This window comes from Capronia epimyces (genome assembly GCF_000585565.1).
Source record: "Capronia epimyces CBS 606.96 chromosome Unknown aczIQ-supercont1.4, whole genome shotgun sequence".
In the NCBI taxonomy this organism is placed as follows: Eukaryota; Fungi; Ascomycota; class Eurotiomycetes; order Chaetothyriales; family Herpotrichiellaceae; genus Capronia; species Capronia epimyces.
The window spans coordinates 1,549,626-1,571,899 of NW_006912907.1; the positions used below are offsets into that span (position 1 = coordinate 1,549,626).

Below are 22,274 nucleotides of genomic sequence, written 5' to 3' on the forward strand. Positions count from 1 at the left end.
CGAGTGCGTGGGATTTCTTGTCGTCACCTGGTGTTGGACGGCCGGCCATTCAAGCCAGCGTACCAGTCGCCGGCGCCTTTGCCCGGCTCCAATTAGTTTGTTGCCGGCCAAGTCACTGTGCAGCTCCGCGCGTTAGTAGGCTCTGGTTGATCCTATGAGACTAGCTCTGCAGTGGTTGGATAGCGTGATGCAGCATCTCGCCCGGTAATGTACCCAGTACCCAGTACCCAGTACGGAGTACCCAGAACCCCCAGTGCCAGGAGCTACAGGATGACCCGCAAACTCACGACCTGGCCCTTTGGGATCCAATCTGATGCAGCGCTGACAAGTCACAAGGGACCAATAACGTGGACATGCGCACGTCTGATTTGACCGGCGCGCTCTCCAAGTCTCTGGGAGGCTGGGCTTTGGCATCCCTGCTCCCTGCAACTTGAATGGTAACACTAGCCAGGACTGGGATACTGACAAACACCTAGGCGACGGTTGGTTTGGGCACCGGCATGCCATGCCGCCTTTGCCAGCAGTCTTGTACCACACATTGTGACGGAATTTGAAAGGACGACAAACACTGGCCGGTCCCCCCCGTGTTCAGAAAGAGATATCTTGTTCTTTCAGCTTCCAAACCCCGACCCAGACCCAACAGATCCAACACACTTCAAGTCCGCACCTCAAACATGGTGGCCGAAATACACCATCCTCCTTACCCACTGCATTCCAGCGTCAAAGATAGACTCCACCCAGACTATGTGGCATTCTACAACAAGTACCTCCTAACCCAACAGCCCGCCCATCTTCAGCCCCTTGCGATCTCTCGACGAGCTGGCAGCGTTGTTGTGTGCCATAGCGACCCTCTCCCGGTCGGTAAAACGGAAGACTTGTTCATCTCCCGACGAGAAACGCCCGGCCCGCAACTACCGATCCGTTGCTTCACCCCGCCAGGAGAGCCACCGAGGTCAGGGTGGCCTGTCGTACTGTATTTCCACGGGGGAGGGTGGGTATTTGGGGACCTCGACACTGAAAACAATGTCTGCACCAACATGGCCGTCCGGGCAAAATCGGTGGTGATCACAACTGACTACAGGTTGGCCAGCCCTTCGTATAGCCTTTGTCCTCAGCCTTATTCAGCGCCAGTTGTCCTGGAAAATCGGGTTCTTTTGGTCAGAGAGGCTGTGACTGACGCCTTGTGATGAGACAGGCTCGCCCCCGAGGAACCCTGGCCGGCCGCGATCCATGATTCCTGGGAAGCATTTCTTTGGACGACTGCACAAGGCCAAAGCCTTCTCAACATAGATCTAAGCAAGATGGCCGTCAGTGGAGCATCGGCCGGGGCCAATATCGCCGCAGTGATTGCCCAAAAGGCCGCGCTTCGACCACAGCCGGGGGTGTCCATGCGTTCGCAAGTGTTGGTGGTGCCCATCACAGATAACACAGCCACTCCATATTCCAGTCCGACATGGAAGGCTTTTGAGTTCACTGCCGGACTGCCTGCAAAGAAAATGCTTTGGTATCGTCACCACTACCTACCTAATCAGGCTGACCGGTCGCATCAAGAGGCTTCGCCGCTGATGGCCTCGGACGAAGTGTTTAAACAGCTGCCGCCTGCGAAAATCCTGGTAGGTGAGCTGGATGTGCTGCGACATGAGGGCGAAGAGTATGGCAGAAAACTGAAGGCCAACGGCGTGCCCGCCAGTGTGACCGTCATGGAAGGGATGCCGCACCCCTTTCTCGCCATGGATGCCGTGCTGGAGGCTGGTAAGAAGGCCATCACGATCATGTGCGACCAGCTAGTTCGGGCCTTTGCTTGAGGGGATGGATGGAGGATTTTGACCAGGTCGGCTCCAACATGGGTTGGATGCTTGAGGAGTATGTATGAGGCTCTCGCGGACTCGGCGGCATTGTCTCTTTACAACATGGGGGCCACTCGGGGGTGGTTTGGTGCGTGCGTGCGTGACATGAGAAACGAGAATCATGAACAATATACTTCGGTCGTTCTAGAGAACAAATGCTCCAGGATCATACACACAACGGTCTCGTGTCGAAGAAAGGAAGAGTCACGGTGTTGCAACAAGTACGAATACTGCGTAGTCGAATAATAAACGCAACCGCAGACTGGGGGGCACCAGTCACCTACCAGTGACATGTTGCCGAGAGTCGCCCGCAAATCACCCACCACGTATTTGTACGCCTCACAAAGTAAAATCGGATGAATGCAGCGAGACGCTTTTGCATCAGCCGACAGCGCAGCAATGGATCTAGGCGACAGCGGCGCGACGTCTGTCGTACTGGCAGACTGGCTGGACCAACTCCTCATCTTCTGGCATGAGTACCGCGTGGTTGTGTCGGCCCTTTTCCTGTGGTTTCTCATGACTTTCTGGGTGCAGCGAGTCACACCACAGGTACCTTCGCAGGGACTGGAAAAGCCCAATTGGCCTGACCGGCCCGAGAGGGTCCCTTGCACCGATGACCAGGCTGTGGCGAGGGAGGTCGACCTGCCCAAGGCCGACCCGACTCGAAAGCCTCGACCAACGGCGGCGCGGGTGGTGACAGGTCGCAAACCGGCTGGAGCAAGGACAGAGCGCCGCGGTGTGCAGCGAGGAGCAGCATCAGCATCATCATCATCATCTACTACCCTCCAGCCCATCGTCTTCTTCTCGTCCCTGACCGGGACCACGGAACGGCTCACCAAGCGTGTAGCAACTGAGCTCGAAGCCTTTTCGGTTTCTCAGCCTGCGGTGCTCCCGCCGCAGGTACATGACATATCGTATGTCGACCTTGACGACTACTTCATCACGGGTCCCAAAACGCCCGTGGCCGTCCCGAACGTCCGATACTTCTACCTGCTGCTCATTCCGTCCTACGACATCGACACCATCCTCAACACCTTTCTCGCCCACCTCGACGAGACCCACCACGATTTCCGCATCGACACGTCGCCGCTGTCCACTCTGGCAGGATATAGCGTGTTCGGGATCGGCGACAAAGAGGGATGGCCTAGCGAGGAGAAGGGCTTCTGCTCACAAGCGATCGAAGTGGACAAGTGGCTGGCCAAGTTGACGGGCAGGAAAAGAGCATATCCTTTGGGGCTGGGCGATGTCAAAGGCAAAGGCGAACTCGAGCGCGTACTGCACGACTGGACGGTCGGAGTCTGCAGTGTTCTCGCGGAGCTCAAAGCAACGGGTGCCCTGGGCGAGGGAGTCCCGGGAAGCGGAGACGCCGATGAGAGTGCCGACGAGGAGGAAGCTGACGATGGAGAAGTCGAAGAGGTTGACTTCCCAGACTCGGGTCGTAACAAGCGCAGAAAGCTCGCTGCTACTACCGATCTCGAAGACGTCGGGGGCAAAGATGGCTCTCTCGCCTCTCCCTTGGCCGTCGACTTCACGACGTACGCTTCTGCTCCATCTCCGGCGCCAACGGCTTTGAAAGCAATGGTGCCCAAGGAATCACCTACATACACAGCACTGACGAAACAAGGCTACACCATCATTGGAACACATTCTGGAGTCAAGATCTGCAGATGGACCAAATCTGCGCTGCGCGGGCGCGGCTCGTGCTACAAGAACTCGTTCTACGGCATCGCCTCGCATCTATGCATGGAGACCACCCCGTCTCTGTCGTGCAGCAACAAGTGTGTCTTCTGCTGGCGCCACGGCACCAATCCCGTCTCGACGACCTGGCGGTGGCAGGTCGATGATCCGCAAGCCATCTTCGACGGCGCCAAGGAAGGCCACTACAAGAAAATCAAGATGATGCGAGGGGTGCCTGGGGTGCGCAGCGAGCGGTTCGCCGAAGCCATGCGCATTCGCCATTGCGCCCTGAGTCTGGTGGGCGAGCCCATCTTCTATCCTCGAATCAACGAGTTCGTCGGCCTGCTCCACAGCGAGCACATCTCCAGCTTTCTGGTCTGCAATGCTCAACACCCGCAGCAACTGCAGGACTTGCGACGGGTCACGCAGCTCTACGTCAGCATCGACGCGAGCAACAAGGACAGCCTGCGCAAGATCGACCGGCCTCTGCACCGGGATTTCTGGGAGCGGTTCCAGGCCTGTCTCGACATACTGCGCCAAAAGCGGTTTGTCCAGCGCACCGTCTTTCGGCTTACACTGGTCAAGGGGTTCAACGTGGAGGATGAAGTAGAGGGCTACGCCGAGCTGGTGGCCCGGGGTCTACCCTGCTTTATTGAAGTCAAGGGTGTGACATACTGCGGGACAAGCGTCTCGTCAAGCGCTGGCTTGACTATGGGCAATGTCCCCTTTTACCACGAGGTGGTGGCGTTCGTCGAGGCTTTGGACCGGGCTCTGGCCAAGCGCGGCCTCGACTATGGCCTTGCCGCCGAACATGCACACAGCTGCTGCGCCTTGATGGCCAGCAAGCGCTTCCTGATCAATGACAAGTGGCATACCGTCATTGACTATGACCGGTTTTTCCACCTCCTGGACCAAGGCGTCGACTTCACGCCCGAGGACTACTGCAAAGCCACGCCCGAGTGGGCGCTTTGGGGGAATGGCGGCTTTGATCCCCGAGATGTACGGGTCGATAGGAAGGGTCGGCCAAAAGAGCAGAATTGATCAATGTCCCAAGGACGGACGGCGACAACTGCGGTGTCTACCAAGGACGAATGGCGACGACTGCATTGTCCTAGTGCTCTGGAGGCAGGAGACCGCCAAGTTGGAAAAGGAAAGTCTGAAATGAAATGAAATGGATTGAATACGTATGAAAAAATGGTCCAACAGACGCTAGTATCAATGATGCATCTTATTTCATGATCCTAATCCCGATCTAATATTCAACATGCGTGTCCTCTGCGAATGGCTTCCTGATCATCTTCTCTTTACCTAGTTGAGACGGCGAATCTGTCGCTCCGCCCCAGCTTGTCGCTGTCCCTGCTCTACTCGATATTCTAGCCTATAGTTGTATTTCTCGCCTGCGCCAGACAGTACTATCTAAGTACCTAGTCACGACAGAGACCATCTAAGTAGTAACGATAAATGGCTCAGGGCTAGCATGTACGGACACTGGAAGTATTCTCAGACAGTACCATCTAAGTACCTAGTAACGATAGAGACCATCAAAGTAGTAACGATAGAGGGCTCAGGGCTAGCATGTACGGACACTGGAAGTATTCTCATCCCATGCCGCCTGTACTCCCTCGTCGTTTTATTCGTCAACACGGAGGCAGACCCAGACCCAGACCCAGACCCAGACAGCAAGCCGCTCGCGTGGCTTGGAGGGAGTAGGAACAAGATGAGACTGCTGGTATCGTATGTGCTTCTGCTTGTGCTTGTAGGTGAAAATGTTCCGTGCGAAGGGATCGATAGGATACCGAGGGTACCTAGGGTACCTAGGGTACATATGCAGTATACAAAGGACGAAGAAACCTGGGTAGCAAGGTTCCTACGTTACTAGGTAGGCCGAGTATGCTTCGTCCCTCCCGTACGGTACGCCTGCGTGCGTGCGACCTGACCTGACATAGACGCGAACGCGATGAGAGGAAAGCAAGCAAGTAGGTCTTCGGCCTCAAAAAAAGGAGTTTGTTTGCTCCCTGCTATTCGCGAAATGAGGTTTCTGTTTCGGGGGGGGAGGGCATGTCGAAGGACTTGCACACGGGCTAAGGAGCCTGAGAAGTGAGAGACAGGCTAGGGTTCTGTAGTCAGCGGTCCGATACACGCAAAATATAGATAGATAGTGGACTAAACAACTAAATCCTATATACAGTAAGCACCTTAACAACCAAATCCTGTCCAGTGTCTGCACCTTAACGAAGATTTCAGGTCCAGTACGGAGTACCTGGTACTAGGTAGGTAAGATACTGTAGACAAACCCCGACGCAGATACAGCTCTTACCCATCCATGATCATCAGACCGCTGTACCAACCATCTCTCTGCGCTCCGTCGTGAGTATCCGGTACTGGGTATGATCTCGACAGGATGTAGTGTAGATTATGGGATAGATACCAGCTCTCCTCTGCGCTCCGTCGTGAGGACCGGGTACGATCTCGACATGTAGGACTAATACTCTTCTCAAACTCCAACCAACAAGGGTTCCAGCTCATGAAAAGTAGACAAAAAGCCTGTCAGAATCAGCCCGTCGGCACCTCCCACGCTGAGCGGCACGAAGCCAGTCCCCAAGACGCAGGTCAAAGATCATCACCACTCTCTGCTCGCCGGCCCGGAATCCCAGGTTGCCCCGAGATTCACAGACCGACGAGACCGTCGAAAGTAACATAAGGCTTCACTCTAGGGTGCCGAGGGCTTTGTCTCGTCAGCCAGGTTGAGGATTCTGTGGCTCGTGTGAAGAGCTCAGAAGAGGACGTTTACTATAGAATTGATCCTATGAAGTCTGTGGCACAACCGCCGTTAGCACACCACAGCGAGAACGAGATGGAATGAGGTGAGGCTGAAGCAGGGACAGAAGCAGAAACAGAGACAGAGGCAGAGGAATGGCGTGGTCATGATGGGAGAGAGGCTGGAGCGTGGATGGTACTCACAAAGTCGCATGAAGAAAAAAGAAAAAGTCAGAGAGGAATCGCAGGTGCGACAAGTATTAATACCTCTGCAGCCCGGCCATGGTCTTGGCGGCCAGGAATTTGCAGCTTGGCGCCTCGCTGGCCATTGGCTGCGTTGGGCTGCGCTGGGCCGCCCTGCAAGTTCTTCTACCCAATAGCAGATGCGCGTTTGTTTACGTACTACGTACCTACCATTAAGGCCACCAAGGCCCATTTGGTTCCAAAGGGAAAGAAAAAAAAAAGGAATATTTCTACAATCATCTTTGATACATGTCCCTTCGTATATACTACTACTAGGTACATAGGCGTTGATGCTGCTACCGGCTCACATCCTGACTGGCGTCTCTTCGACCAGACTGCCTGGCGAAGAGTATCACTATCACACTCGTGGTCCGGTCTTGTGGACTCGTATCTGGCAGCCCATTTCGTCGCGGCCACCTAGATACTGAAGACCGCCCAGTGCCGACGGCAATTGCGCATGAATTAGATTCCTTCATATAACACAGTCCCACCTCCCGTCTGGCTCTGTTATGTATTAACTATTGTACATGGAAAGAATGCACAAAACGTTTCCTGTCCAGGTAGGTAAGAGCTGGTGAAGGGCCAACAAGATCGCCTGTAGGTGGTGCCTGGGTCCCGGACAGCTCCCTAGCTCCCGCCCGGCTCTATACAAAAATTTACCGGACCAGTGCCCCAGGGCCCATGCAGGGGAAAATTGGCTGCTAAGTATCCACTGGCCAGGCCGCATATGTAGATGGCCTGTTATGGTCGGTCTCAACTGGCGCCCGACACCCCGAGCCAGAACGGTATAAGTGGTGGTACGTATGTACGAATGTCGGATTGCGCAGGGAGCTGATTATGCAGCGATGCCATCGGATTCGGGAGGGCCCTTGTATGCCTTCCGAGCGTAGACGACGTACCAGCCGGCCGAGATGACCAGAAACCCCACAAAGACAACGCTGGCATAGTTCATGGTCACTTCTGTCACCGGTAGGGCTGTCGGCATGCTGAACAACACCACTTCAAACAGGATCCAACACAGTGCCACACCGTTGACGATGGGCCCAATGACCGGACCGCAGTTCCAGCGCGCAGTGGAGACTTCCCTTCGTCGATGCCAGACGCTGATTCCGATGGGGATGGCGTACGAGACCGCCAACCCGATAACGCCGACAGAGACGAAGGCCGTAAAGGCGGACGAAGACCCCAAATAGATCAGCCCGAGCAGCATTTGGACCAATGTTACCAGGAGAAGCGCATAGACCGGGACGCTTAGGCTATGGTTGACTTGCGACCAGACCCGTGCCAGGGGGATGGCGTCGTCCCTGGCAAAGGCCCATGTGCAGCGCGAGGCGGCCGTGGTGATGCTGATGCTGCAGAAGAGAGTGATGACCATGACTAGGAACATCAGGCCCAACCCACCACCAGGAGTGCCCATCACTCGAAAGAAAATGTATGGCAGGGCCTGGCCGTAAGGGGCGAGGACGATGTCTTCCAACGGAGGCAGCGTGAAACAGATGGGCAGGATGAAGAACAAGCCAGCAAACCCGCCAACCGGTACACAGAGACTGATGGCCTTGGGCACTTTGATTGCCGGGCTGGAACATTCTTCCGCCATAGAAGAAATCATTCCGATGGCCGAAAAGGTATAGGCTGCTGGCAGAAGCCCGATGAAAAAGGTGAAGCCACCCCAGCCCGAGAACGATTTGTCGTAGTGACCGAGGGCGTAGCCTGCACTGTGTCTCCCCACGTCGGCCTTGACAGAAAGAGCGATCAGAATGACGATGATGCTTAGAGCTGTCCAAGCGGCACAGATGGTGTCGACCATGGGCAGAAATTTGTTGCCAAAGGTACAGGTGACAAGGGTGATCAAGCAAATCGCGTAAAAAATGAGGAGGAGTTGCCAATCCTTGGCCACCCAGTCCGGATGATACATTGCGACGGTCCCGGCAATGAGCGAGGCGAAGCCGAAATTCACGGAGAGGGTCTGTCAATAACGAAGTCAGCCATCATGTTCAAGGAAGCCCAGAAGGCCAGAGGGGAAATGGAACACGCACAATTGTCCAATTTCCAATGAGCCAGGTCCATCCGGTGATGAAGGACAACACCGTCTTTCCCTTGGTCGCAACCTGGAAAGACCAGTAATACGGGCCGGCTGAGGTGGGATATTTCGAGGCCAGCTCGCCCAGAGACAGAGCGACGCATTCATCCAGGACAAGCACCACAATCCAGCCGACAAAGATGGACAGAGGGCCGCCGCCATAGATGGCACTGATGAGAGGAGCGCCTTCACCGTAAGGAATGGCGGCGATGGCCAGCGATTGGAACAGAAGCGTCATCATGGACCGATTGCGATCCAGTTCAGGTTTGTAGCCCAGCTGGTCGAGGATCTGCAGGTCATCAACACTACCAGCACGCAGAGAGCTTCTTCGTCGGCCTTCCTTTCCGTCATCCACAGGCACCTCGCCTGAGGCCAACTTTTCTGCATCGACACCCATTGCTGGAGCTTGAGTAATGGCTACCTTGTAGAGATACGGTACACAGTCAAACGTGGGTGGAGGGGGACAGACGATTGTAGCTGCAACTATCCGGGGTTGGACCTGGGGCCATGCCCTTATTTAATGACGACCGCGAAGGCCCGCGGCGCTGTCTTCTTGGACTTATCTTGTCGAAGCTTAGCAAGCTTGGTAGGACCGATCCCCCAAGATGAGCCCCAGGCCTCAGAGCAGGGGAGAGTGCCCAGACAGGCATGGCTGATGATGTTGGTTGTCATGTCCATGGTGGGTTGCACCGCAGAGCACTGCAGAAAGACCAGATGGCATGGGAGTTGATATCGCTGGCCGTGATATTTTGCCCTGTTCCGGCCTAGTGAGTTTGATATCAGGTCCACACTGGCCTTAGTTGCGATAGTGCTATCTGTCCATAGAGGGAGGTTATCGATCACCAATCATAGGCTGATGGCCTGATGTGTCTGCTTGCGGAAAAGGGTTGGCTAGTTGGCAGCCTCCCTCTTCATGCCCGACGGGTCGGGGGGTCGGACACATCATGGATCTAGGACTCTGGGGGACGTTGTTGTCCGTCGTTAGTGTCAAACACCCCTGATTGGGCCCCATCATCGGGATACCTCTGTGACCAAAAACCATGTGTCAATCAACGCAGGTACCCAGAGGTGATACCCGAAGCGCTAGATGCGAGGAAGTAACCATGATGAAGAGATCGGTCAAGATAACCGTTGATGCCTCTCTATCCGGAGAGCACATGGACCGGTGGAGCAGGAGACTGAAGGCTGAGGTCGGCAATCAGGCTCAATCACACTTGGGATGTGCCGAGAGAATACGGTGGTTGGCAGATGATGCGAGCGAGCGATAAGCATGGGATAAGAACCCGCCAAAGCCTTGCTGTCAGCTCCCAGTCCACAGTCTGGTTCCATTCCCTCCTTATTTCGTGTCACCCCCGTGGCGACGGCTACTGTCGGTCTCGCCATGATTTCGGAGGTGCAGAAGGCCTGGGAGGCCTGTGACCGTATCGACACCGCATTTATCCTTGTTTGTACTGTGTTTTGCTGGACCATCATTCCTGCCGTGGGGCTGGGGTACTCAGGCTATTCGACCAGGCGTAGCGGCCTTGCGTCGTTTATGCCCTCGCTCCTCACGGTCTGCGTCTGTTCTATCCAATGGTTCGTCATCGGGTATACCTTGGCATATGGCGAAGGCGATGGTGGAGTGATTGGCAATCTCAAATATGCCTTCCATCGAGGCGTGCTCGCCGAGCCAGTCGGCACCATTCCAGCTGTACTCTTCAGCGAATTCCAGCTGGTCTTTCTGGCCACAGTGTGCGCTATTGCTGTCGGGGGCACTTGTGAACGTGGTCGCATTTTGCCTCTGATCCCTTTCATCTTCGTACGTATTCAGTGGAGTGTGCTCCGACTTTCAGGGTGCTGTGCTGACAACTTCCATACAGTTGTGGGCGACTCTAATCTATTGTCCGCTGGCCCATATGGTCTGGGGCGGCGGCTTTCTGGGAGAGATTGGGGTGCTCGACTTCGCGGGTGGAACGCCTGTCCACATCTGCAGCGGCGCAACGGCCTCGGCGTTGAGCTTGTACTTGTCATATCCCCTCGCAAGGTCACGCAAGTCAGACGTCAGGACACCATCTCATCTGAAACTTCATCGGCCTCATAATTCCATGTGTCAGCTGCTGGCCTTGATTATCATCTGGGGTTCCTGGTTGGCCTTTGACGCTGGTACCACGCTCAGCCTGACTTTCCAGTCTGTCATGGCTCTAAGTGTGACCAACCTGTGCGCTTCGGCCGGGGCAATCACTTGGGCTTTGATCACTTATTTTGAGACCGGCCTATGGTCCTTGGATTCGACCTTTATGGGAGCAATTTCGGGGCTGGTCATGATCACCCCGGCCGCCGGGTTCATTGACCTTCCAACATCTCTACTATTCGGGGTCATCGGCGCTGCCATCTGCCGTCAAGCGCTGCGAATCAAATTCACCGACTTCGCGCGAAAATGGAAATGGGTCGACAACGGCGATACATTCGCCACTCATTGCGTGGGTGGCATTGTCGGTACCCTTTGCACAGGTCTTTTCGCCCAGAAGGCTGTCGCAGCATACGGAGGAGTGGAAGTTGACGGTGGGGTCTTCTTCGATGGCAACATCCGCCAACTGTGGATTCAGATTGTTGAAGCTCTGATCGGCTTCACCTGGTCTTTTGTGGGATCTTTCGCGATCATTGCTTTGATTGATTGCATTCCAGGCCTCGAGGTTTTGGCAGAGGACAAGTAAGATATTCTCCAAGGCAGTAAGAAACCAGAAACCGGACCTTCCGCTAACAACTTCTGCAGGGACGTCAACATGGGCATGGATGCCTCTCAGATGGACGAGAGTCTGTATGAAGCCCAATGGGCAGGCGAGGAAGACTATAAGCCTCTGGCAAATGGCAGCATCGTGTTGGATTAGCCAGGCTGCGTGGTACCGGCCATAGCTTCATCAGCCGTTAGCGCAGCATGACAGGTGTGAGTTTCACTCGATATACTGCATATAGAACATTGTCGGTGGTACAAAGTCATTGGAAGTGTGTAGCATTAGTTGAAGACCAACGGTACTGCCACAGCAGTATGTATGCATGGTCAAGGTTGCACAGCGGCAAGCCCAGGGTAGTGGCTTTGATGTGGCATTGCTTACATGATTGAGCAGGATAGTAGTCATGTCCACAAGCTTTGATGCTGGATAGTACTACTAATTGGTAGAGGGAGCAGTCCTGGAAGTTGAATCAGACCTTTGACTGTGCCAAGACGAGCACAGGATACGCAGTCACGTGGCTATATCACGTGCTTGGTAGCTGATCTGCCACGTGACTGACTCTTCAGCTATCAGGCATCTGGCATCAAGGCATCTAACTTCTAACATCCACATCCAGCATCTGGCATCTCGTACCTGTACCAAGATAGTCGGTACAGAGTAGGTACCGACCTAGGTAGGGAACTTCCTTCTCACGACTATTTATGTCGATGAACTATCTACCACACTGCTACCTACCTAGTAGGTGTGAACGTGGGCGCTGTCTAAAGGCCGCTGTGGCAAGTCTTAATCAGCATCGCTGATGATCAACATGTACTGCCCAGTAATTCAGTGCTCCTCATCGCAGTGCCGCACTGTTATTGGGAGTCTGATCTCCTGATCGTTGCTAACTGGCCTCGACAATGGCCTTGCAGGTAGCGTCAATACTTCTTGATTTCTTTATGGTCTTCTGGTACGTATGGCAACAATGGATGGTACAACTCCTTGTTTCCTTTGTATCTCACTTCTGCATCCGGGTTGAAGCTACAGCCAGGAGGGAGACTTCCTTCTATCCGTATGGCGCTCCAACCCATCAACTCACAGGAATTGAGTGTCATTCTTGTTGGACCTGCACGCATATATTGACAAGCTACTGCGCCACATTCCACCACACGGAAAATAATCCAGAGCTGGCCAAGAGAGCAACATGTCACATACTCCTCCTCCCGGTCTTCCTTCGCCGAAGGGAAACATCCCTAAGCCTTCCACTCTCCGGCAAGATTCAGTCGAGCTCTATGCCGAAATCCTCCTGAGTCGAGCGCATTCGGCGTTTTTCATGTCCGCGACCGACTACAGAGAGGCCCGGCAGGATTCCTTTCACCAAGGCAAGGCAGCCTTAGAAGAAGCAGAGAGGCTATGCATGTCAGGAGAGCAGACCGCGAAGAAGCGTTTGATAGCAAAGTGCTGGTACGTGCGAGGGTTCCTTGCTGATGTCTGTGGAGACAACGAGCATGCTGCGAAGCATTTCCAGCAAGCTGTTGAATTGGACGAAAGCTACAAGCGTCTCGAGAGGGTGCAGTTGCACCTCCAGTGCCTTGAAGACGCAGAACAAGTTGGTGATATGCGCGACTCCGCCTCATTCTTGGGGGGCTGGGAAAGTCCAAGCAGTACTCAGTGCAGTTCCAAGCATACCTTGTCGACGGTTGACTCTCGGGAGAGCGTCTTATGGGGACAGCTGATGCGTGATGTTTCACAGGCCAGGTCAAAACTGCAGCCACAGGACGTGTCGACTCCTTCGTCACCATCCACCATAAGTCGACCCATTACGTCGACTCCCGTCGGTTCGCCTCGAAGCGTCAGCTCTGGTCGATTGGACATGGATGCAATCATCGAGAAGTTGCAAAATGCCCCAGCCCACTCGCGGAAAGCTTCTGTGGGGGCGAAAGCGACCCAGGAACCTGAAGGCCCTCTGCCTACCAAGGCTCTATTTTCTTCTGGGAACCCTCTTATCACCAAGCCCCCGCGAGACCCTGTCAAAAACCGCGATGAAAACGCTAGATTGGCTGCTTTGGTAGAAGGAGCAAAAACGAATAGACTGGAACGGGAACATGCCCTACAAAAGGCAAACACGGACAGTTTGGAACGAGAACATGCAATCCAGCTGGCACTGGCGACACTCACAGGGCGACGACCTTCGGGTGAAGAAACTCTCTTATCCGACACTCCAAGCGTATCAGAACTTGACACCACAGCTGGTGCGCCTCAGCATATCGTGCGGCCCTTGAGACTGCCTCTTGATACCCGTATAAATAGGAGATTGTCAACTTCATACACCGTATCGCCGACTTCCCCGAGTCCCTTAAGAGATGCATTTGTGCCCGATGATACAGATCAACCCTAGGCACGAGCAGGGCAGTGCAAGGATTCAACCAGCGCACTGTATTGACAACGTCGTTCTCAGCGCCGTCTTTATGCGCCGTCTCTGAGTCTATTTTACAGGCCGGATTCTAGCAGGCGCAAGGCTACCCAGAGCTGAACAACCTCTTCCGCGGATGATTCCTTCTGTCCCATTTGAAGTCTGACCAAGAGCGCTTTCGGTTAGGGGAAGTGGCATCTTGTGCTCCGAGTTGGTGGACTTCCCCATTCTCCCTCTCAACAGATAAGTGTCCGTTGTCAAGGAGACAATCTCTGGTGTTCAGGAGCACCTGTCGAAGCCAACCATCGTGGCCCGCTGCCCTCAACACGCAGAAACTCTTGGTCCTGAATGGCCGTACTCCTGTTTCTGAACAAGTCCGGTTTCCTGTTGAACTTGTTCATAGCCTGGGCTTCACAGTTCGTTCGACCTCTTTCGCATCACGTTTGGCCCACTCTTTCATCAACTTCCTAACGACCTTGCCGCTGGCTAATTTGGGGACTTCATCGATAAACTTGACGCCGCCTTCGAGTCGTTTGTGTTTGGCGACTTTGCCGGCGACGAAATTCTTGATGTCCTCTTCCGTGGTCTTGCCTTTGGCACGTTCCTGCAGCACGACGTAGGCGCGGGGGAGTTCTTCATCATGAAGAACGATACCGACTACAGCAGCATCTGCCACATGTTCATGTTCGAGCAAGACTGCCTCCAACTCGGCCGGGGCCACTTGAAGGCCGTTGACCTTGATCAGCTCTTTCTTGCGATCGACAATCCACCACTTGTCCTCTCTACAGATGGCGACATCGCCCGTGTTGAACCAGCCGTCTTCGGTCTTGCTTTCCTTGGTGGCCTGCTCGTTCCGCCAATAGCCTAGCAACATCTGTGGCCCTCGCACCCACAGCTCTCCCGGCTCGCCCTGGCTGGTGACTTCCTTCCCATCGTCATTGATCAGCTTGGCCTCTGTGTTGGCTAAGAGATAGCCAATACTCCCAGTGCGGTCTTCCATCATGCCCGGCACCATGATCCCGCCACACGTCGTCTCCGTCATGCCCCAACCCTGGGAAATCACAACATTGAACCGCCGGCTGACCTCGTTCTGCAGCTCACCGGATAATGGAGCGGCACCACACAGCAAGTGTTTCAAGCTGCTGATGTCGTATTTCGCCGTCTCCGGCCGTTTGCTCAACATGACCAGAACAGGCGGAACTAATTGAAGCGTCGTGATCTTGAACTGCTCGATATATTTGAGGAAGTCTTCAAACGCAAACTTGGGCATGACATAGACAGGAATCTGCAGTTTACAGGCGATATTGATTGTCCACAGCTGGGAGTAGGCATGATAAAGAGGAAGAAAGGCGAGCCATCGTTCGGGGCCCGGCTTCTCGGCGGAGTACTCGGTGCCGTAGAACTTGTTGTATATGGTTTGAGCAGCATTGGATATGAGGTTGCGGTGGGTGATACACACGCCCTTGGGTAGGCCCGTGGTTCCACTGGAGAAGTTGACCGCGGCAATGGTTTGCAACGACGCTTCCCCGTCCAAAGGATCCCATTGCCACGACCTGGCTTCGGCTTCGGAGGCCACCATAGATCTCCAGTCCCGCACTCCTCGAGTGGTCGGGCATTCTCTGTCCGAGAAGAGGAAGAGGCGATCGAGTGGGACGGCGGCCTGTTTGGCGGCGGCGATGCCCGTCTCAAGCAGGGAAGGATGGATCAAAACCACGGCGGCCTCGATCACTTTCATCTGATGAGCGACTTCGGCGACCGTGTAGATGGGGTTGGCGCCGGTAAAGTACCGCTTCGAGCCCGCCGCAGCAAGGTACACCATGGGTACGTACAGGTGATTCGGCGTCAAGACCATGACGGCCTGCTGCTGGGCGACGCCGAGCTTGTCCAGGCCCAGGGCGAACCTCTTGACCCATGACAGCGTCTGGGCCGGCGAGAGGCTGTGAGAGGTGTCTGCGGCGTCGAGCCATAGCGGCTGGTCGGACACCGCCTTGTCCGGGGGGAAGAGGTAGGAGAGGATGTTGCATTTGGGGATATCTAGGGGTGGGAAGGGTGACGAGTACGGCATATTGACCGCCGCCGATGCAGACACGTATAGGAGGGAGGGAGACAGAGACAGAGACAGAGATGGGGGAATCCGATCACATCTAAAGGAAGGTAGATACTAGGTAGATGGTACAATGATAATAGATAGATCCTCAGACGAAGATAGATGGTTCTTGACCTTTTCTGCTGGGCGAGGACAAGGCTTCTCAGCACTCCGTACTGCCGATACACCTCGGTAGAATTACAGTACGGTAGGTACAGTCCAATGTAATGTATCCAAGTGTCTGGTAAGGTACTCTACCTACAGTAAGTAAGACCAACGAGGCTCTTTCCCCGGCGAGCGTCTAAGGTACCTACCCCGCGGACGCACAGAGAGATGTTCGTAGCTGTAGAGGCCACGGCATTCCGATCATCAAGTTGTACACACGATCCATATTATAGATCTGGTTCCGGAATGTTGCACAGGTCGATGAACTAATAGGTCGGCTGTTGGTGTCCGGGAAGCCCCTTAGCCTCGGGCCAAAGTGACAATGGAGCGTTACCACTTACTACAGTACTACCTAGGTAGGTAGGTAGGTACCTACCTACCTGAGGTACAGAGTACCTTACCTGAGGTATTGCTGTACGGAGTATTGTATTTACTGTACACCTAGTAACAAGATTTCTATCACGCACTGCAGTTGGCTACAGTCCTAAGTAGATACCTTACCGGAGGCACAGTACGAGTAGGTATTCTTTCTAAGCTTGGTTGGTGCCGCCCTGAGGATCTACAGTACTCCGTACTTACCTTACCGTATATTATTACATATGCGGGGAGCCCAGGCTTAGGCTTATGCTTATGCCCCAGTAATGGGGGGAAATTATGGAGAGAGCGGGGGGTTGGAGTCTTGGGGGCTTTGGACTCTGAGCCATAACTTCCATGCCTTATGTATATTGTAAGGTACATCAGGTACGTAAACACGTACCTATGTATTACATAGCTGAGGTACCTTAGGTAGGTACCTACATCTACCAAGCACCACGAGTGTCTGAGAGGTACATAGAGTAACTTTATGTATCTTAGCTGGCCCTCAGCCTGGGGTTCCCCCCTCCCCAACTTGAACTGGCTTTTGGTACAGCTATATTCATGCTTCTCGCTTTATTCCTGGGCTAAGGTGCTAAGGCTCCCTCCCAGCCACTACTTGGTATGTATCCTCACTGCACGGATGCTCCGATCATTTGCTACAGTACCTGCCGCTAGATCCTGATGACATTCAATAGTACTACACTGCAGAGTAGCAAGCCTGAGGACACTCAACAGTATCCATACTACAGAGCAGCAAGCCTGAAGAGATGCTCACCATCCACCTAGTTCATTTCAAGACAGAAGACACGGAGAAAAGTTGTGCGGGCGGGCGGCGAGGTGTATAGATACGGTTCTACTTGCTGTGCCCACGGTGCCCACCATCCCAATCCTGGCGCCTTCTCTCTGTTGAGAGGTTGACAAGGACCAAGATCACTACAAATGGACCGTTTCGAACGAGAACAGAGTGCGCGAATACAAATAGACCGTTTCGACCGAGAACAGAGCGCCAATCCATTGACATCCGACATCCCCCAGCCGAGGAAGCATTCGGCGTCTCAAAACGTCCTCAGTCTGCCCTCGCAGAAATGCCCGGGCGTGTTCCCCCAGGGCCATGTTTGGATGTTCGTGCTTTGCCGAGCGGCGCCGACAACAGCAACTTGCGGCAGACCAAGAAAATGAGGAGCAGACCAATCCAACTTGCAAGGAGGCATGGACCGCAGTCAACTTGAATGATATGATTACATTGCTAGAGGCAGTTCATAGCTTTGGGCCATTGGACAGGGATAAAGTCACCAAATGACATTATCTTTCATGGCTTCACTAATGAATAGAGCCGGCAACCCACCCTTTTCGTTGTACGCAGCACGGCCTAAGCAATGTACCGGATCGCTAACAGTATCCTCGACATCGACATCGGCGTACGACGATCTTCTTGTCCTTCTTATACCGCACGAAAATTAAACAAGTTGGATCAAGAGGGTATTAGCTAGCGGCGGCAAATGGCCTTTTTGATACAAGTCAGCGCACCGGACGCTGACGGGAACCGAGATTGCGCTCACTACCCACCGAGGAGCGGGCAACAAGGACGGAATACTCTCGCTTTCTTCGAACACAGAGTTCATAGAGTGAGCACGCTGTGGACACCGAAACGCATGCTTTTGTCCACCACTTGATCAAGCTCTGACTAGAGCGGGCATCAGGGTGAAGCATGGCTACAGAGCGAAAAGGCACTGCCAGATTGTAGTTGTGAGAGTAGGATCATCAGATCGTGTATCCGTACTGTACATTCCATCGAAAGAGAAAAAAACTGGGTATCTCTTGAATTATTCGACACTTTGGTCGCTGATTAACTGCTCCCGCTGGATAGCCATCTCCCACTTTCGAAACCGAAAAAGCCACCAGCTAATCCATCCACCTTGCCATAGAGGGTAATACCCGGAAATGGTGCGTGTGATTGCCCAGATCCTCTCGTTTCCTAGGAGGAAGAAGCGGACCTGGATTTCTGGACCACAGTACGCTGGATGTGCATTTGAGAAAAACACATGACCATGGGTTCATAATTATCGCTGAGGAGGAAGAGTCAAATAGTAACTGACGATGGCGATAAGATGACAAGACATTCGTTGTTGTCTCACACCTTTGTCGTCTTGACCACCCGGGTATCGATTCCATGACCCCAGCCATAAAAACGGCAGTCTTCACCATACCAGCAACCCGCATCGTCAGGCTTGTTCTGCGGACACCGATGTCCATAGATACATTCGGGATCGGAACAATCCAGTTTGTAATAGCATGGAGTCATGCGGGCGACTTCGCGCAAGACGTTACGCTCGCCTTTGGATAATGGATAGGTGTGTGAATGGGAGCAGTTGCTTGACGTGCAATAGGAGGGACCCTGGAGGTAGTAGATATTGCACAACTTGAGTTTCTTGATCCGTTGGATCTCATGGTTGGGGATGGACGAGTCGACTTTATCAACCCGCTGGCCTAGACGATTCCGGTCGAGATTCTTGGCCACCGGTTTGGAGACTACGGCCTCAGGGCTCTTCATCGACGTTGGAGTCGAAGTCCGTGTCGTGCTTGCTTTTGACGCCGGAGCTGAAGGGACAAACGGCTGGGCCGTCATCGTCGCCCAGGTGATAGCTGGAGTACTCGAACTTGAAGTCGTCCCTGTGGTCCCATTGGATTCAACTCGAGAAAGTGCGGGTAGAGTCGCAGTGACCGCGTGTAATGGGCCTTTTGGCGCTGATGAAGGGCTTAACTTTGTGGTCCGGAACACATTTTCCAGCTTCGTGATCTTAAAGTGGTCCTTTACTGCAAGAATATCCTTCTCAAATGGTACACTCTCCACGAGCGTTATGTGGTTCAAGACCGTAGCATCCCTTGCCGTTTGCTCGAGCAGTGTCGCATACTGATTGTCGTTGGAGCATCCGAGTATAATCTGATGACAGTGACAATTGTAAAGATGTGTGTTGAATTGTTCACTGACTTTTTCTTTCGTCCGACTCCCGGCATCCACAAAATCACATGAGAGCTCACTACTATTCAATCCGCGGACAAAGTCGTCAAACGATGTAGGGCGCTCGATAATTTTCAATTTGGCCAGAGTCTCAGATAGTGACTTGCTATTGGCGTATATTCGGGTGACAATCCTAGGAGAGTCCAGGTGATGCAGATGTTGGGCAACAAAGTCTCTGACTGCAGCAGAAATACTGATCGCAGCCTCTTTGCCTCCGTTTTCACCTTTTGACAACAGGTCTTTGGTGAATACCAAACCTTCTCCGTCAAGGAGAACCATGATATAGGGGCTTCGATCCTGCGAAAGCGGTCAGACAGAGTGCCCTCTACGGCTGAAATGGAATGTGATCTACGCACCATTATTGTCTTGACCTGAACCAATTGCTCGCGTAGAGCAGACTCACGTATTTGGCCTTCTCTGTTATATTGAGCCTGACTGCTGTGGTCAATTTGTAGTCGGTCAAGTTGATTCTGGGTGGCTTCGAGTTGAAACAAGAGATCCTGCGTCCCAATTAGCATTCCGCGTCCAAAAGACACCACTGGTATGCGACCGAGAGCCACCGTACCTCAATCAACTGGTTTTTGTCATCTTCAAGGCTTCTGAGACGTTTCGTACGCTCTCGAAAAGACATCTGGGAGGGGACGACGCCAATGTCGCCAACAGGACGATTTCTGAATGAGCCATTTCGCGAGCCGTAGTCCGGGCTCGAATTAAGAAGCGGGTGATCAAAGGTTGGGGAAAAGGGGTCGTAACGAGCCATGTCGGGCATTGGGCGAGGATTGAAGTTAATCGTTGAATCCCAATCGAAGTGTGTGCAAAGGGGAAAAGAAAAGAAAGTTGGCGGTGTGATGGAATGCAGGGCACAATGAAGGCGCAGGTAGCCAGTGCCTGGCTTTAGTGGCAGTACTTTTTTGCAAGGCCTGCTCTTTTTTCGATCCTGGGGAAAAGAAAACGCGTCAATGAGTGGATGGGATTTTTAGCGGTGCCTCTAGCGCGTCGCAATGCCTATATTTTGCGCCTCAGGGCCCTTAGGCCACCTATAAGGGCCTAATGACGGTTTCCTTAGGCGCCACTACCTAAGCAGGCGATTCGCCGAGGGGAAGAATGACGATTGGCGTCGCAATACAGATACTATGCTTAGAATAGGCCTTAGGAAGTCTCACAAAGGCTTGGGCTTGGTTTGCTTCAGGGCTGCAAGCTGAGTTGCGGCCAAACCAAGTCGACCTAACTGCTATACTACAGTCATCTAGCTGCCAGCCCACGCTGTCCAGTGTCCAGAGTTCGGAGTACGACATAGTAGTAGATAGTAGATACATGTCTCCGTAGCTGGGTAGGGGAGGTAAGCCGAGTTACTAGCATCTTTAGCCGTCCTTGGCCCTGGGCACAGTCCCTAAGACTCAGGAGGCCAATTGAGCGTGTTGATTGCTACAGAGCGCTGCCGCCATCTAGTATCTACAGTACCGAGTACCTTACCTAACTACCTTCCAGAAGCTAGGGACAAACAAGCCTAAGGCCACTTTTATCCATCTGTCCAGGGCAAAACCCCCATTGCAGCGTGATACGCTGTCCTTTTGTCCTTTCCTTCTCGACCACCTCACTAACCTCTCCGACTTTCCCTTCGCTCTCCCCAGCAACATCATATCCGCACAATGGGTCGCTTCTTAGATGTTGCACTGCTCCTGTTTGGCTTCCAGGCCGCAGGCATCTTCGCCCAAGCCGAACCTGTGAGCAGACCTGCATCTACCCCCGGCTTTTTCGCAAAATTATGGCTAACAGATGGCTGTTTAGAAGGCCGAGGAAGAGATCGAGAACCCTTCTACGAGCCCTGCGCTTGCTGTGACAGTCGAAGCATCTTTCCCTGATGCAGAGATCTTTGGCATCAAGCTTGTCAACGGCGAGGCGACCGAGTCAATTCTCTCCTTTCTGAACGAAGAACCCGACCCGGTCACCATCCAATTCATCGGCGGCAGCTTATGGACCAGTGATCCTCAAAACTCTCGCATCGTCCGAAACTTGACCACGGCGCAGTATGCCGTCGAGATCCCCCCGGGCGAGAAGCAGAGTCTGCCCTACCGCTTCCAGACAAACTTGCACCCGCAAGATCTGAGACTTAATCTGGCCGCCGTGGTCATGTCGCAATCTACGTTCTACACACTCCAGGCTTTCAATGGTACTGTTACAGTCGTCGATCCAGATGCGAGCATCTTCGATCCTCAGATGTAAGTCGTCCGCTCTCTCGAGGAAGCTTAAGCTGACGGACGTATAGTCTCTTTTTGTACTTCTTCCTGCTGGCCGCGGCCATTGGAGTCGGCTACTGGTTCTACGCCATCTGGGTGGTACCATATTTCCCCCAGAAACGCCGTACCACCAAGAAAGCTCCTGTCAAGAAAATCGATGCTGCTCCTGTCACTTCTGATACCGAAGGCCCCGCTGTTTCGACCGGTTCCAAGACATACAATGAGGAATGGATTCCTACCCACCACATTCAGCGTCCCGAAGCTCGTAGATTGAAGAGTGGCGGAAGACCCAAGAGTCGTGGCAGGGCTGAGTAGGTGTACTCGCCCACCACCCACATGCCGTACCACTTTCCTGGGGCACATGACAAAGCAGATGGATGCATTTGAATGGATAGCCAACATTTAAGGCCTAGATGTGATCAAGAGCAACCGCAGTTATGGAACCGGCGAAAGGACTACGCACAGGGGCACGCATACGCATGACTTTGCATATAAATGGTGTGGGAATTTTGCACTCTGAGGAGAAAAGTCATTCTGTTCGCGGCGGCGGAGATGGTTGGAAGGATATAAGAATTGGTGTGATGAACTGACAGGATGGCATCAAAGCTAAAAGGGGACCGATTAAGGAGCCTTGAGCGCACATGGACTGTGCAGCATCATCAAACAGACAGAATAAACAATGAAGACAAGTCAAAAACATAAA

General features: G+C 53.5%; 8 protein-coding genes across 8 annotated transcripts; 5 read left to right on the plus strand and 3 right to left on the minus strand.

The window, feature by feature from the left end:
• Positions 1 to 674: 674 nt before the first annotated feature.
• On the plus strand, positions 675 to 1,805 carry A1O3_05193 (triacylglycerol lipase; the record flags this gene model as incomplete). The annotated part of the gene is made up of 2 exons (XM_007735319.1): positions 675 to 1,081; positions 1,196 to 1,805. The coding sequence occupies 2 exons, from the start codon at positions 675 to 677 to the stop codon at positions 1,803 to 1,805; spliced, it is 1,017 nt and encodes a 338-aa protein (XP_007733509.1).
• A 441-nt stretch (positions 1,806 to 2,246) lies between these two features.
• Positions 2,247 to 4,565, plus strand: A1O3_05194 (uncharacterized protein; the record flags this gene model as incomplete). Its single annotated transcript, XM_007735320.1, has 1 exon — positions 2,247 to 4,565. One exon carries the CDS (start codon positions 2,247 to 2,249, stop codon positions 4,563 to 4,565), a length of 2,319 nt encoding a protein of 772 aa, XP_007733510.1.
• A 2,794-nt stretch (positions 4,566 to 7,359) lies between these two features.
• A1O3_05195 (uncharacterized protein) lies at positions 7,360 to 9,001 on the minus strand (the record flags this gene model as incomplete). The annotated part of the gene is made up of 2 exons (XM_007735321.1): positions 7,360 to 8,490; positions 8,561 to 9,001. The coding sequence occupies 2 exons, from the start codon at positions 8,999 to 9,001 to the stop codon at positions 7,360 to 7,362; spliced, it is 1,572 nt and encodes a 523-aa protein (XP_007733511.1).
• A 984-nt stretch (positions 9,002 to 9,985) lies between these two features.
• A1O3_05196 (uncharacterized protein) lies at positions 9,986 to 11,471 on the plus strand (the record flags this gene model as incomplete). Its single annotated transcript, XM_007735322.1, has 3 exons — positions 9,986 to 10,402; positions 10,464 to 11,293; positions 11,357 to 11,471. The coding sequence occupies 3 exons, from the start codon at positions 9,986 to 9,988 to the stop codon at positions 11,469 to 11,471; spliced, it is 1,362 nt and encodes a 453-aa protein (XP_007733512.1).
• Positions 11,472 to 12,498: 1,027 nt separating this feature from the next.
• Positions 12,499 to 13,692, plus strand: A1O3_05197 (uncharacterized protein; the record flags this gene model as incomplete). Its single annotated transcript, XM_007735323.1, has 1 exon — positions 12,499 to 13,692. One exon carries the CDS (start codon positions 12,499 to 12,501, stop codon positions 13,690 to 13,692), a length of 1,194 nt encoding a protein of 397 aa, XP_007733513.1.
• Positions 13,693 to 14,104: 412 nt separating this feature from the next.
• A1O3_05198 (uncharacterized protein) lies at positions 14,105 to 15,772 on the minus strand (the record flags this gene model as incomplete). Its single annotated transcript, XM_007735324.1, has 1 exon — positions 14,105 to 15,772. One exon carries the CDS (start codon positions 15,770 to 15,772, stop codon positions 14,105 to 14,107), a length of 1,668 nt encoding a protein of 555 aa, XP_007733514.1.
• A 2,674-nt stretch (positions 15,773 to 18,446) lies between these two features.
• Positions 18,447 to 20,094, minus strand: A1O3_05199 (uncharacterized protein; the record flags this gene model as incomplete). The annotated part of the gene is made up of 3 exons (XM_007735325.1): positions 18,447 to 19,631; positions 19,691 to 19,834; positions 19,900 to 20,094. The coding sequence occupies 3 exons, from the start codon at positions 20,092 to 20,094 to the stop codon at positions 18,447 to 18,449; spliced, it is 1,524 nt and encodes a 507-aa protein (XP_007733515.1).
• An 889-nt stretch (positions 20,095 to 20,983) lies between these two features.
• On the plus strand, positions 20,984 to 21,886 carry A1O3_05200 (uncharacterized protein; the record flags this gene model as incomplete). Its single annotated transcript, XM_007735326.1, has 3 exons — positions 20,984 to 21,058; positions 21,123 to 21,553; positions 21,601 to 21,886. 3 exons carry the CDS (start codon positions 20,984 to 20,986, stop codon positions 21,884 to 21,886), a joined length of 792 nt encoding a protein of 263 aa, XP_007733516.1.
• Positions 21,887 to 22,274: the final 388 nt, after the last annotated feature.